Source organism: Eleutherodactylus coqui, chromosome 6 (assembly GCF_035609145.1).
Source record: "Eleutherodactylus coqui strain aEleCoq1 chromosome 6, aEleCoq1.hap1, whole genome shotgun sequence".
NCBI classification, from domain to species: Eukaryota; Metazoa; Chordata; class Amphibia; order Anura; family Eleutherodactylidae; genus Eleutherodactylus; species Eleutherodactylus coqui.
In genome coordinates this window covers 187,001,236-187,017,392 of record NC_089842.1, presented here as the reverse complement: position 1 = coordinate 187,017,392, position 16,157 = coordinate 187,001,236, and the positions used below count along the sequence as shown (strand labels likewise).

General features: G+C 41.7%; 1 protein-coding gene across 4 annotated transcripts in view; it reads right to left on the bottom strand.

The window, feature by feature from the left end:
• Positions 1 to 2,157: 2,157 nt before the first annotated feature.
• Positions 2,158 to 16,157, bottom strand: part of CAPN3 (calpain 3) — a 156,609-nt gene continuing 142,609 nt past the window's right edge. For all 4 annotated transcript variants that reach the window (XM_066608459.1, XM_066608460.1, XM_066608462.1 and 1 more), the window contains 6 exons: positions 15,859 to 15,923; positions 15,080 to 15,148; positions 12,750 to 12,828; positions 8,229 to 8,345; positions 5,201 to 5,259; positions 2,158 to 2,817 (listed from right to left, as the gene is read on the bottom strand). In XM_066608459.1, coding sequence (XP_066464556.1) covers positions 2,791 to 2,817; positions 5,201 to 5,259; positions 8,229 to 8,345; positions 12,750 to 12,828; positions 15,080 to 15,148; positions 15,859 to 15,923 — 416 coding nt within the window. In that variant the 3' untranslated portion in view covers positions 2,158 to 2,790. The remainder of the gene's footprint in view (positions 2,818 to 5,200; positions 5,260 to 8,228; positions 8,346 to 12,749; positions 12,829 to 15,079; positions 15,149 to 15,858; positions 15,924 to 16,157) is intronic.

The following is a 16,157-nucleotide window of genomic DNA, read 5'->3' as shown; positions in this document are numbered from 1 at the left end:
ATCGCTCGGTTTAAACAGCACTGCATTCAGTCTTCCACATTCGCTGTATAAGAGAATAAAAACGACTGAATATTCCTCATTTGAACGAGCCAACGATGTATCTGCCTATAAACAGGCTGTACCAACGGACTGACTGACATAATTTGCTTGCTCAAACCATAAACCGACTCGTATAAAAGGGTCATCTATGTATGTCATCATTGCCATGTACTCTGTTTTTAATGGAAACTCTAATCCGCCGTGTTTTTTTTTTTTAATAGGATTTGTCAGGTCTTGTCTGAGGGCAGCGGAATAGAGGGGACATGTGCGTTCTCAAATATAGTTTTTCATGATTTAATGTAATATTTTGGTGCAAAGCTGCAAGGACTTGCAGAAAGAACCAGTGTGTCCTGCCTTTCCCACCCGCAGTGATTGACAGCTCCAGATATATGCATATTTACTTAGGTAAAGCTGGCAATCTTTGTGTGTGGGTGGAGGAAGGACGACGCACAGACTGAGTCCTGGCAGCATTTAACACTATCCCTCCATGCTTTGACTAGCACTTGAACAAATGTAATACTGAGAACTGCATGTGACGTTTTACCATGTAGGTTCAATAGATACAAAAGGTTTTCCTTTTCTGAGTTCTTGCAAAAAGTTATTGAATTTATATCGGAGGTTTATAACTCGAGCTGTTATTAAATGAGTTTGCCCAGGCCTACCAAAAGGCTTTACTGTTTATTCCAGGAATGGCACCACTGTCTCACTCCTAAAACTAACTTTACTGGCTGGCAGGGCAGCATTTATTTAAAGCCCTTTCTTTTCCTAATGAGCCCCTCTCTCTCTCTGCAGTTAGGTTCCAAAGTTATCTATATATAAACCTGTCACCATAATTGTGGAGGTACATGAGCTCGTTGGGAAAAGATGACATTACAAGGATTAGATTTTTTTTTCACCCTCTGCCAGCCAGTAAAGTTAGTTTGAGGGTAGCAAAAAATAGTGACAGATGCAGTGATTTAGGCAATCTGTCACTAAGCCTACCTACACACAAGCGAGCGCAATATTGTGCTAAAAACATTCATTTTCATGCTGATGTGAGGTGGTTTTCTTTTAAAACTCCTCCCATCACTTATCTGAAGTAGCGATCCTCCAGCACGGCTTTCAGGGGTGTTCGAGGATTGGCATGTATTTCCCATTGTTTTTAATGAGAAGCCTCACATCACACGAGTGCGATGTGTGTTTTACTGTCCTATTGAAAACAATCGCCGATGCGTTCTAAGGAACGCAAAAAGATAGATGCCAAACATCGCTTATGTATATGACTCCATTCAAAAGAATGGGGTTCATATTCACGTGAGATTTGTGAGTCAACGCACAAATCTCACGCAAGATTCTCGGATGTGTGAAACCGGCCTTCTAGGGCAAGGGTCCCCAACTCCAGTCCTCAGGGACCGCCAACAGGTCATGTTTTCAGGATATCCTATAGTAAGAACACCTGTGGCAATGTCTGAGGACTGACAATAATTACATCACCTGTGCAACACTGAGGAAATCCTGAAAACATGACCTGTTGGCGGTCCCTAAGGACTGGAGTTGGGGAACCCTATTCTAGGGTAATGTGTAGTGATTTTTAAAGTTTTCTTAATCTGTGCTAAACTAAATATATAGAGTAGCACTAAAGTTGAAAAACATATATAGGCACACATCTCACAAATGGCTTGACCCAAAGTTCCAAAAAGTCCAAAACCAATAAAGTAGAGACCGCACATCCAGCAGGTAAAGGCCTCGTTTATTTCACCATGGACTGGCTTGAGAAAGGATCACACGAACTGAAAAGTTGCTAATAGTGGAATAAAAGTGTCCTTTACTGGTTAGATGTGGTGTCCACTTCATTGGATTTGGCAATCGGGGTAGGTGGGCGGGGCTAGCAGGAGCACCTCTCTAATAAACTAAACTCTTCTCTTGCTGGAGCTGCAAAAACAAGCTGGTAAGTTCTAAAAGCCACTGCACATTACTCCATAAAGTGACAAACTACTGAACCCTGCATGTCTGCCACTATTTTATGCAACCTCAGTGAGGACATGACAGGTTCCCTTTAAACCTCTGCCAATTATATTGGCCTTTTTAGTGGATCTTCATAAAAAAGGCGTAACAAAGAATATTGTTTTGAGATAAAAGTAATGTCTTGGCTTCCATTTATTAGTACTGTTCTCTTGTATCGCAGTTTAAGATACAAAAAATAAGCATTCGACTATCAAACATCACACTTGTTTAATTGCTACATCCCAAACAACACACTAAGGTAAATGTCATTTCACATTGATAAAACACATTGAACATGGAGTAGATGATGGCTCTAGCTTGCACTATGTTCATTGTCTACCTGCTAACCCTGATGCCAAAGTTACTGCTGCCAAAGTGGATGGGGTGCCTCTAGACATTGACCCCATCACCGCTTTGGTTTTCCAACCAACTCTGCACCACTGTCCCACTTTTTGCTTGCAATGGTTATGTATGAGGTCCATTGTATGATGAATACACACAGATCTGATAGAAGACGCACAGTTTGTCACTTAACAATTGTATTCCAGTACCACAAATCCAGAGCTTTCACTGTAACCTGAAGCTAAACTTCTGAACTGTGCTGAGAGACAGAACACTGCTATGCTGAAGAAGTAAACTGCTTGTGACTTATATGTAGGAGCTATGAGGTAAAGATTTGCTCTGTCCAACAGAGATCCTGAGTCGGTCCTTGAACGACAGCAGTTGAGAAATGTGAGCGGAAGGAGGTCGGTGTAGCTCATTTTGATTCTAGGCGTACATAGTGAGCTGCAGCCACTGAAATTAAAAAAAAAAAACACTTTAGTATTCACATCGGTCACTTTTGTAAATGGCATATAAGATTTTAAATTGCATATAGTGCAGTTACAATAACCCCTTTTCCCCCTGCATTTGTAGTTGTTACATTGTTTGATGCATGGAAGGCAGAAATCTGCTAAAGCCGCATTTACACAGTGGCTCTCCATTCTCGGGAACCCCGAACACCAATCAGGGCATTTAAATGTCTGTCAGGATTGAAAGCATTTGCAGAGTTAACAGTTGCAATCAGTATTCACCGCTCTTGCAGGTGCGTGTCAGCTATCAAAAACAGCCACCACCCCCTGTGTATAGAGTGGAATCTTTCTCCCCATCCTGCGCCTCCATGATGTGTATATATACACGTTGCGTGTAAACCTTCCATAAAGTTCAGTTTATGCTTTAAAGAGTAGCAATGCAAGGGTTAAATGGGTATTGCAAGCCACGTCGCTTAGATGAGCCGTGTCAGTGGCGTTGAGTGCCAGTCCCAGAGGTGGGATCAGTATCTTATTAAACATTCGTGGTACAGCCTCTGGATATGCCCTAAAGGTATGAGAGAGGAATACCCTGCTAAAGACAAGAATCCACTACAAGGCAGGGTACAATGCATATGAATGGGGTTAAAAAAATGTAATGGAAGTTGTTTGAACTTTTACTATGCAAAGGATGAAAGCGGGTAAGGCTCAGCACGTTCCATTTGAGTACTGCATTAAACATAAGTATAAGTGAATGTACACTAGCCTGTAGTGTCGGAGACCTTTTTTTGTCTGAATGGAAGGCACATTTCAGGTTTTATGTAATCAATTATGCTGATTTCAAAAATCAAGACGAAAAAATTCTCCGAAAACCAGAACACCTCCCTATTTACACTTGAAAAAAAACGGAAAATCATATTTGTATTATTAATTTTCATATTTTATATGTTTATTTATTTTATGCCCAAAATAAAAGAAAACATTTGTTATTATTAAAACTAAAATACATGAAGCATCATAACCATATTATTTGTTATTTATATTTCTGTACATACAGTAAAAAAAAACATTGCAATCTTTTACAGCAGTCATATACTTATTGGCCTACTCATTTACTCATATACTATTTAGGAGAAGGATAGTTAAAGTCTTTTTTTTTTGTTTCAAAACCTGGCAGTGAATTTATCAGTTTTCTGGTCATTTAGGGAGGTGTTCTGGTTTTCGGAGAATTTTTTCGTTTTACATAAAACCTGAAATGTACCTTCCATTTAGACAAAGAAAAATCTCCGACACTACAGGCTAATGCACTAGGGTGGAAATTCTGCCCGTGCCCGCTGCCATGGGATTGCATTAGATAATGCATTCTTATGCAGACAGCCGTGACTTGACAGAGTAAAAACTTGCACGGTAAACAAATCGCAGTATGTCCTATTTCTGTGCGAGCCTCGCAGAGGCCCACACAAAAACGTCACCGCTGACACGCTGGCTGTGATCTGTGCATGTGCGGCTGTGTCAGCCAGCAGATCACAGAGCAGAGAGAAGACAACGGAGGAGGTGAGCCACGAGTCGCTGCAATGGCATGGGTTGCTCGCAGTGGGATCTGACCAGGCCGTCTGCATTCACCCTAAAGTGGGAAAAACTCCCTGCGTATATGCTGTATGTATCCATAGGGGTCTATTCACTTGGTAGAAGCCAAAAGCTTGTCAGGTCAGGATGCATCAACATGCTTTTATTTATTTTTTCCAACTGTATAGGAAAACACAGTAACCTGCCCTTTCCCAAACAGCTGCCGGAAAAGATGTATGCAGTACAATATATATGCAATGTATGTCCTTTGGCCACTCTCACAAGCGTGTTTTTTTTTGTTTTGTTTTTTTACTGCGTGTTATGCAACACTAAGGCTCCGTTATTTGAATCGGGCCTTTCACACTATTGTTTTTTCACAGTGTATTTAGCATGCACTAAATCACAGGCTGCTGGTTCTATTTTCAGCGTAGCAGCGTGAATTTCATGCACTACATCATCTATTGATATTAATGGATTGCGTAATACTACGTTTTTCTACGCAGGTGGTTATGCTACCAGGAGGGGGATGTTGACATCATCAGCTTGCTTGAATTGTTACTGTGCAAAAATACACAGTAAAACCGCATGCAATCACACAGCTCTGCATTGCAGCGTCTTTACAAATGCTTGTATGAGAGTGGTCTTATTACAGTGGCAGTCAGATGGAACGCCCAAACGCTATCTATATATATTTTTTTTGTGTAGGCTCATGCTGAGAATGTAGCTGATGGCTGTATAACTGCTGCATTGTCTTCATGAGACAGACTACACTTCGCAGGATTCTCTTATGAACTCTTCTCATGTAGTTACAACAGTTTATTTACCTCCAACACATTGAGCTTAATAATGCCATCACCATCTTTGTCAAATGCATGGAATGCTCCTATAAAACAAAAGGGAAATTGTCATAAAGGCACAAGTTGGAACAATCCTGCTCCTCAGCACACAAAACTCAGAACTTTTTCTTTACTAATGGGTTTAAGGTCTTTTTTTCATTGTTTTCCAATGGATATTTATTTGCAGTCACTCTGAAACACCCCCTATTCACGATCGTGGGGATCTCGGCAACCAGAACACCACCAGTTAGATACTTATCCAGTATTGGAGAATTTTGTTTTTATGGGACAAGCACTTTTCAAGGATAGACCACCTTATACAATGCTGGGTTCAGACTTTCACATCTGAAACATGTTCCGTGTGAACATGCTCTTATCTATTAATGGTGAATTTTGGTGTTCTATGATGAAAGCCAGCTAAGCTGCACAGTGCTGGACTGTGAGCAAAGGTCCCACTACAGGAAGTCAGGTCCTCATGGATTCCATTCCAGAGAGTTTGGTAAGAAACATGCCTACAGGTAAGCCCGCTGTAGGGCTGTAGCCTTTTGTAGGGCTCCTTCTTTTCCTCCTCACACAAAGGAGCAGATACTGGTCCTAATGCTAAGTTGATGCTTTTTTATGGCTCTGTTCAACATTCCTCTTGAAACGGGCCCTGTCCTGGTATCTGCTCATGCTGGCAGTCCACCACCAGGACTATCATGCTGCCGCTTGTTCTATTTATTTTATGATTTCATTCTGCTTTATCTGATCCTGATAGGGGGGAAACCTTACAACCCTTCACTAGGCTGAGAATTTGCCTGACTGCAGAAAAACCCTATTTAGTGGGAGCTATTCTATTGATAGCTTTTGAGTATATCAAAACTCACCTACTAAAAGGATCTAATAGACAGCGATGTATTACCTGGGGAACCTTTTTTTAGTGCGCAGACTATCTGGGTATTGACCAAGACATCACTCTAAGTGATAACTGGGCACTGTTCCTCTAGGAAATATTATTAGGCTATTAAGTACCGCATATCAGCTTAAGAGGTAATATTGCAGCGATCACTCCTCATAGTGGGGTGCTAATTCAATACAGTACCTTACCTATACTTACTCATTGCCTCTAATGGATTATAGTCCTAATCTATAAACAATTTTCTATACTCAGTTGATGACTGATAACCCTTTCTCCAGGGAATCATCCCAGGAGATACTTGAGCCCCTGAGGAGCCCACGCAGTGGGCGAAACGCGTAGGGCAATTACAAGGTCTATTTTGTACATAAAAACATCTGGGCAATTACAAGGTCTATTCTGTACATAAAAACATCTCATGTCTATTATACATTGGACTATATGAGTTGCATGTAGATTCCGGCTGATTACGACATCATGTTCAGGTTCGGAAAAAATGCATAGGTTTTTTGGAACATTAAAACCAAGAAACCCCCCCCAAAAAAGAGCTATCTTTTGGACGTAAAAGACATAATAAAGAAAACGTCCAAGATCGATACTGATCTTGAAGTGTTACTGTATGATACAATTTCACATTCCCTACCGGATAGTGGATTTTTTTTTTTTTTTTTTTTGTTGTTTGTGTGTCCATAAGGTTTTTAAGCAATATTTATTAAAAGTTAATTTTTATGAATTTATATTTTTGGGTCCTAAAAGTGATGCTCTTGAGACTATGCTGGCAGACAGTGGTGTAACTATAGGGAATGCAGCTGCACCCGGGCCCAGGAGCCTTAGGGGCCCATAAGGCCTCTGTTCTCCATATAGGGAGCCCAGTACTATTAAAAAAAAAAAGCATTATAGTTTGGGCCCTCTTACATGTTTTGCATTGGGGCCCAGAAGCTTCAAGTTACGCCTCTGCTGAGAGACATAGCAAACCTTATGATAGTACCTGTAGACATGCCATCCTGGGCTAACAGGACTATTTGTGCAACCTGATTGGGCTGAAGGTATTGCCTCATGTTACTAGTAATGACAACCACCTATAAAACCATTCCTTTTTTAGTAGTTGTCACTTTCATTTGCACCAAAGCAGATGAAGTTGATTCACGATTGCTTATGCTTCCTAACTGGACAGATTGATATACTTGAACTTTAAAGAAATTCTGTCACTATTTTTTGCACCGCCTCTATGAGGGCAGCACAAGGTAGGGAAGGGCACACTGATTGGAATATGCAGTTATTTTGGAGAAACTTACATTTATTAGTGGCAATATATGCATAGAAGTAGTCCGGGATAGTCATGACTTGTAGGCCATCTATAGTTCCCTGCCCTCCAGCCACCAACTGACAGCTGTCTACTACTGTGCATAGAGATAGCTGCCAATCATTGGCTGGAGGGTGGGTGTGGCCATGTGAAGCCGCCATTACTAATATATTCTGATTTGCATATCTGCATGCATGCCTTGCTCTGAGAAGCACCCACATCCTTGTTAGAATAGCCTTCAGCACAGCATTCCCATCCTCAACCTGGCTGCTGATGGAGGGGCCACATAACCGAACCTGTCCATCCATGGCCTCCGTTAAAGAACACAGCGCACAGGCTAATCTCCTGTATCGTGCAGTGTTATACTATGGACATGTCTGGTCAACGTGCACCTATCCTTTGCAGCTGGTGGAGGAACACTGTGTGGGTGGTGCACAAGAGCATTGAAACAAGGGGTTGGCGCTTCTCAGAACAAGGGTGCAGGTACTCAAAAGGAGGATATATTAGTAAGGGGCACATTATATTGCTTCCAGCCATTTTGCAAAAATATAAATTGGCCAACCCCTTTTAAAGGGAAAAAAAAAATTGTAGTTGCTTAAAGCAGAACCCTGCAATGTACATTACAATCTGTCTTAGCAAAGCACTTGTCACCTTTGACTGTGAACAGATGAAATATCATGCGACTAGGACCCTGTAATAGTTCAATGCCCCACATATTAACAGAACAAGCAGGCTGTCCCAGAGCAGCATGGCAATGGAATTATTTCATGATAGACACACTTTAAGGATGGAAAGCAATAATAATTAAATGAACTTACTAAACATTCCTTCCAGGCGTACAAAGCAGCAGATGAAACTGTCAAAGTCAATGTTCATGTGCTTGTTGGCAAAACGCATTGTGATGATATCGTACAGTTGGTTGTTCAGGTGAAACCCTAGGAATTGGAGTGTCAGTTTAAACTGAGTAATATGAATCTGCTCTATTTCCTATCGCCCAGTCCTCCAAAAAGAATCGTAAAACAATGATAAGATGGACACTGTATTCCTATTCTTCCTACTTCCACCACTATAACATTTTATATAATGTTCTATTAAAAATGTGTGCCCTGTTTTGACAGCTACATTTATGATGTACGGAGGATGAGCCTGTTCAGCAGAGAGCTCTGCATGGTGCCATGTAACCTTTTCCTAGATGTGATGCTACATTTATACCATGTAAAATCTATTAGGATTTAATAATCCCCGATTAGTTAATTTTCTGCAAAAGTGCACATTTCTGTAGGCATCTGGGGGCAAAGGCATTAAAAATAACTCACAAATTGCAGATCAAAATTACTTAAAGGAGATGTCTCGAGGAAGCAGTGAATTTTTTTTTTTGCCCAGTCCCCCTAATTAAGCATACATTACTAATTACCCCTGTAAATGACTTTTCTAGCTGGTTTCTACTTACAGTTCCAGCGTTTCAGCAACTTATAAAAATTTTCCCAAGATGGCCGCCAGCTCTTTTCCCTTCGCTTGCTGTAGCCCGACGTGCGCGCTCCCGAGACGCTACCAGCCGTGTCTCCCTGACAACCAGACGCCCCGCAGCCGCCGACCGGACCCCTGGATTCAACGCGGCCGACCACGGCACACAGTCACCCACCGCCAGGCAGCAGGTAACCGGCGCAGCCCCCCCGGCCCAGCGACAGCCCCCCCCCCCCCGACCCAGCGACAGCCCCCCCCGGCCCAGCGACAGCCCCCCCCGGCCTAGCGACAGCCCCCCCCCCCCTGGCCCAGCGGCAGCCCCCCCCGGCCCAGCGGCAGCCCCCCCCGGCCCATCACTTACCTGGACGGCTGGGCGGCTTCTCGGCTGGGCGGCTCTGCACCTTCCTCTAACAGAGGATGGTACAGAATGGCCGCTCCAGCGCGCTCCCGAGCAGTGACAGCTCGTCTGCGCATGCACAGAAGAGCTGTAGCGGCGAGCACACTGAAGCGGCTCGTGCTGAAAGGAGAAGACCAGACTGCGCAAGCGCGTCTAAAAAAGCAAGCTGCCAGCGAATTTAGACGGAACCATGGAGACGAGGACGCTAGCAACGGAGCAGGTAAGTGAATAACTTCTGTATGGCTCATAATTAATGCACGATGTATATTACAAAGTGCATTAATATGGCCATACAGAAGTGTATAACCCCACTTGCTGCCGCGAGACAACCCCTTTAACCCTTCCCAATCCATTGTCCAACCACATCCAAAATGGAGATTTCGCTGCAGAGCTCTGCTGTCAGACGAGGTCAGACACGTTTCTGACACTACGCAGAAGAGAGAGCTGCAATGTCAGACCTCTCCCCTGCATACTATAGAGTATGTGTGTAAAAAAAAAATATATGTATTTTTTATATATATATATATATATATATATATATTAGTGAAAGCCCTCACTGACTGACTGGCCACTAATTCTCGGTTTCATATAAACATGAAATTTGGCACGACCATTCTTTAGGTCCTACATAGGAAAAGTAAAGGGGTCACAACTCGATTATTCAATGGTAAGAGCAAAAGTATTGCCACCCCTATGTAATGTAACTTCCCAGTGTCGTGCACATGTGATATTTGGCATGAGCATTCTTTACACCCTAAATACGAAAAGTAAAGGGATCACAACTCACTTTTACAATTGGCTTGAATAATCAAGTGGGAAGTTACATTACATAGGAGTGCACTTACTTTATTCAATGTCAATTGTAAATTGAGTTGTGACCCCTTTACTTTTCGTATTTAGGACTTAAAGAACGCTCGTGCCAAATTTCACACTTGTACGACACTGGGAAGTTACATTACATAGGGAAGCACTTACTTTTGCAATTAGCATTGAATAAGCAAGTTGCGACCCCCCTTTCCTATTTAGGACCTTACTTATCCTATTTAGGACCTAAAGAATGCTCGTGCCAAATTTCACGCTTGTACAACACGCAGAAGTTACATTACATAGGGGTGCAGTATCGTACAAACGTGAAATTTGGCACGAGCATTCTTTGGGTGCTAAAAAGGAAAAGTAAAGGGGTCACAACTCGATTATTCAATGCTAATTTCAAAAGTAATTGCACCCCTATGTAATGTAACTTCTCAGTGTCGTACAAATGTGAAATTTGGCACAAGCATTCTTTAGGTCCTAAGTGAGGAGAGTGGGAGGGGTGGCACATTCTGTAGAGGGACATTGGTACATGCAGCCTGAGGAGAACCTAACGTTCCACTATGTGTATACATATTTTATTCCTCGGTTTCCCTAAAGCAACTTTGACTTCATAAAATGTTCTGTGCGAACAACACAAACACCTGCATCTAAATTAAGTCGGGCGAAACTGGGTATATCAGTTAGTGTAATATATATATTATATTAATTAACTCTAAATTTAAAAAAAATGCTAATACAATCCTCATGGCAGGTAATTTTTATGTGTTTCTGTTGAGTAATTTCAAGGAATCCACAACGTGCTTACCCATGCAAAATAAATATGAGCTAGGAAATTTATTGGTTAATATGCTATTGCTTCTTTTGGTATTAAGATTGGTTGTGTAGAAACCCTGGGGTGGGGGTCTATTATCGTTAATACAGAGAAACTAGGGCTACATGACGACTTTAGTGGTGGCGCACGGCCAAAGATTGTAGTATTTTCCTGCTACATCTTAACCTAAAGTAAATGCATGAAATGGCTGTCTATGTTTGGATTATGGCTTGGTTTTCAATTCCCAATCATTGGTAAGACCTGTATATAGGGTCTAACATTGATTTGCAGTAATGCTGCCATCCAATAGATGGCGCTGAAGAGGTATTGTTCCATCTTCCATATTTCCATATTTACCCAGAGGAGCGTGCATGGCCTTTTAAAGACCCTTTTACATGTAATAATAATCACCGAAAAATTGTCCAAAAAATGAAAATTAGCGATAACCGTTACATGTAAACGCGGGCATTGTGCTGTTTTCGTTTGAACAATGAATTTTAATTCACATAAAATCCATTGTTCAGTCACTGAAAGACTGAGCAAATACATTCCATTTGAATATATTTTTCTCATCTTTCAATAGACCACAGGAGGTTCTCCCAGCGACATGTATATACTAGCTGGGAGGAGAACAATGCAATCTGCTGGCAGGCGCAAGGAGAACAATGGAATGTGCCAGCAGTGGTTTGCACACCTTTTAAATACATTCTGGGCTCTGCAAACAATTTATGGAGGTCCTTTTACATGCAAATGAAGATGATAAAGTGTTAATGGCCATTAACACTTCATGCAAATAGATTTAATGACTGAAAGATTTAGCAAAGATTATCTTGGTGTGTAAAAGGACCTTAAGTCTCCTCACTTACCTAGGTGCTCTGCTCAAGGAGAGACAATACCCCACCCAACTGAAATCCTGTTGAGACTCATAAATTACTGCAATCTGACAATTGCAAGAAATCCACACCTGCAGGATTGTCAGGCCACTGTTGCGGCAAGTCGTGAGTCTTAATGCAAATACAGTCACATTGTACGATGTAGCAGGGGAATACTCTGATCTTTTCTGTAAATATGGATAATATGCCTGTATGAATGTGGTCTCACTTAGTTTTCTTTGTAAATTTTAATTGTGATGCTACGCTGCCTGTCCACGGGCGTTGCAAAATCCCGCAGTGAGCCTATCTGTCAAATCCCTATTTGACAGATAGGCTTACTGCGGAGAATCGTGGCAATTCGCAGCATGCTGTAGTTTGCCGCCTGCGAGCAGAGAATCGCTATGATTCTCTGCTCGCGGACAGGGTGGCTGCACTTTCCATAGCAAAGCTATTAAAAGCATGCATTCCGTTTTCCGTGGCCAACGCAATGCAAAGCAAAACTTGGCTTTGTGGTAACAATAGATTAATATATTTCTAAACACATTAATATATTTCTATATTAATGGGCAGTCTCATAAAAGATATTCGTGTATGCTCAGCGATGAACCACATTCTATTTGGATTAATGTTACTCAGCCCACTATAGGAGTTGTTAGGGTTGCATCTGCCGACAGTTTCCAACAACACTTAGCACAACTGTGATTGTAGTTCTGGTATATAAAACGGGCTGTAACTCAAGACAAGAGCAAGACAAATTAGTTGACTATTTATGTAGTTAAATGTAAACTGCTATTTAAAGGTTCACATGTTCTTTAGTAGGGAACCTGTCAAGAGTTTCATGCCGCTCAAACCATGTGATGCGGGAAAAAACGCGGCATGCCTTAGATTTGTACGTGCCCTCAAATTGCATTGCGCGTTCTTTTCATTGAAAACAATGGGAGACACTCCGTGATCAACTAAACTCATTGTTATCCACTATTACCTGCTTCATTAACAGCATTGCGCATTTCATAACTATTGATGGTTCCTGACTGATCAGCATCATAACGTAGGAAGATTTTCTAGAACCAAAAGGTATATCATTAATAAACACAGTACATAATTCAGACTACCTCCAATATTCCATGAATAGAATGTCCGAACTATAGAACTGCTTGTTAGGCCTCGTGCACACTCCAGTTTTACACAGTTTTGTACTTTTAAAGTAACTGAAAAGTTAGCTTTGTTGCCTGTAGCAGCAAATGAGTGTAGCTTTCATTTTACCAGAACAGTTAAAGGGCTGCGCTCTGATAGGTTACTATGGAAATAACATTTCTTAGCTGTTTGGACTCCTAGGTTTTTGAGGGTTGTTTCACAGAGTTTTCTGTTTTATAAAAAGTTGCCATTTTGGTGGCAGTTTTTTAAGCAGCTTTTTTAGCCACAGACAGAAGTGGATTCAACAGATATGGGAAACATGAAGGAAGGACATATACTTCCTGCTGATCCACTTCTGGCTGTGGCTCAAAAAACTGCATCTAAAAAAATCTAAAACAAAACTGTGTGTAACCACCCCTGGGGTATGTCAGACCAGCTGCTGATTTTAAAATTCCGTGACTCAGGTCAATTTTCAATGCAGATTTTTTCTGTGGCGCGTGGATGAGATTTCTTGAGACCCAATCCACATTGCCTATGTTGTGGATTTTCTGTGGATTTCACTTAAGAAAATCCACAGCATCTTCACAACTTGTGAACACGTACACTTAGGGTAGTGGAGTTTTTTGCTTTGATGTGTAGAAGGAGCCGAAGGGACAATGTAACTGTATAATTATGTTGGTATATATACGGTTTATTAACGATAGGGGGGGGACCCTCATTGGCACTGTAACAGCTTTCATTATTGGATATTACCTCTATAAATCTACGATTGAACTCCTGGTCTCCAGCCTGTGCCTTTTCAGTTGTTTGGGACTACAACTCTCAGCATAGCCTCACAGCCACAGTCCACCTGCTACAGTATTTATAATCTTTAAGGCCATGTTAGAAATGTAGGTTTTTAGTAGCTGGATACCACTGTATTAGACCAATCAAGGGCAGAGTTGAAAATATAGGACATTAAAAAAGGCTGCGCACACAAGAACGTATTTTTTGTTTTCTTTTACTGTTGTATTGTTTATACTTCTACTATTCTTCTCCTACCATTGTGTATGCTTCATGTATTGTTTACATCAGAAATCTGTATAGTTCCCCTCTTGTACACTACACTGGAGACAGACTGAATGAGCTCATAGGACAATGTGTATAGTTAGGGATACTTCCAGACAATGCTCCACCATCAATGAGGCCCTAGGGGAAGTTCAGCGTCAGCAAAAACCTAGTCCATTCTGTAAAACTACAACGGGTGAGTTGTGATCTCATAAAGCTGACGAGTAAAATTACAAGCTGTGCCAGGAGTTTTGGAGAACACATCCGGAGGTCCTAGAATTCTCCTGATAATTGTGCATTCGTGACAGTTTTAGAACAGAATGTGCTATTGGGAAATTAATGCATTTTATAGATTTTTTTTTTCTTGCCCAAGTGAAACTTTTTGTCATAATTCATTAATTTCCCTTTTCAAACCAGCAATCAGAAATCTTGAATATGAAATACATTCTTGTTTACAGCTAGAGTTTGTAAACGTAATGCTACTTACAGCTTAGAGCATGCTAAGGTAATATTCTGTCCAGACAATCCTCTGTGATTTCAACAGCCTGAACTCCAATGCCTCATTCACTGTATTGCGGGTTTATACAAGTTCCAAGTTGTATGGAACGGTAATATAGAACACAAAGTTTACCTACTGTATCACTCGTATGTATCAATACAGTGCAATCAGAAGCTGTATTACAGGGAGATTCTTCCCTAGAAACATTTCTTGGGGTGAGGGGAGATTCTGGATTACAGGGCCATATAGAAGCAGCATGTGGAGTGCCTACAGCTGTATTTTGCTGTGGATGGCCTCCATTGAAAGGGAGGATTCCAACCCGCAGCCCATATGCAATATAAATTGCGTATGGGTTGTGGGTACCAGTGTCATCACTTAGCGAAGGGCCAGGAAATACAAACATGGAGAGATAAAAACTACTGTGCAAGCCAGCGCTGTGATCAACTGCAATACAGAGAAATCAGGTACGTCGGCCGGGCTTACAGCCAGAATCCAGCTTATGCTGGTCTGGAGATTGGTTTGTACTTCTGATTGCCACACTGTTTGGTAGCGGTGGTGCAGACTGCCACACTGTTTGGTAGCGGTGGTTCAGTGTAGTGCAGCTTTGCCTCATTCAGTGTCAATGAGCTTACCTGCCACTGCTTGATTTTATTCCAAAGATGGTGGAATTCTTGCAGGTTCAACCGTCCACAACCATCAGTCTTTACAAGTCTAAGGTTAAGGAATAATGGTTCATTCTTCACTTGATCATTACATTCATATTGACTAGTTAGTCCAGGCCAAACACACAGGCAGATTTACTACTTAAAATTCGCCAGTTTTCTGGCATAAATTGCCCTAGAAAATGGTCTTCCATGCACATCACACCACATTTAGACACCCACGCCCAAGTGTATTGGGGGCTGAGTGCTGTCCATGTTAATCCATGGACTCCCACAGGCAAGACTTTGGGACACAATTATAATAAAAAGGGTATTTCAGGTATTTACTATTGACAATTTGTCCTCAGGATAGGTCATCAATAGTTGATCGGCTGGGGTCCGCCGCTTGGGACCCCTGTGATCAGCTGATCAATCAACTGACTGTCAGTGTAGCGGGTCGGATGTCGCAATCAGTGGTCAGGGCTGGGAGTATACCAGACAGATCACTCCCACTGAAATCAGTGGGCGTTAAGCAATCTACACTTCCGTCTCTGACCAGTAATGATGACATCCCTTTTGTGTGTGTATCCAAATCACCATCCACATCGCTGACCATAAAATAACTGCTGCAACTCCACCCGCGAAGTTGGACAGCTGATGGAGATGTTGATGTCGGTTCAGAGGATGTTGGTTTTATAAACGCTTTACCATATACAATATTCTTATATACTGATAATGACTGCTTATGGCAGCTGTGAAGGTAAGGATACGTCCATCAGAGCTATCATACTGCGACACGATTCCAGAGTGAAGCCCTCAATCTTCAGGTTCTTGTCTGCAGGAAAAAAAAACTCATTATGTGCATTTCAGATACATTGTGACTTGATAGATCTATCATGAAGTGTCCGGGAATGATGAATCCTGTAATGTCCAGCAGAGGCAATATTTGTGTATAACACTACTTAGTGCAGGTGATGCTACATAGAAAGCAGACCAGGAAGCCAAGGACAGGTAAGATCTAGCCTGGAATGACACTTAAAAACTAATGCTCAAGGCTCATTTACACGCG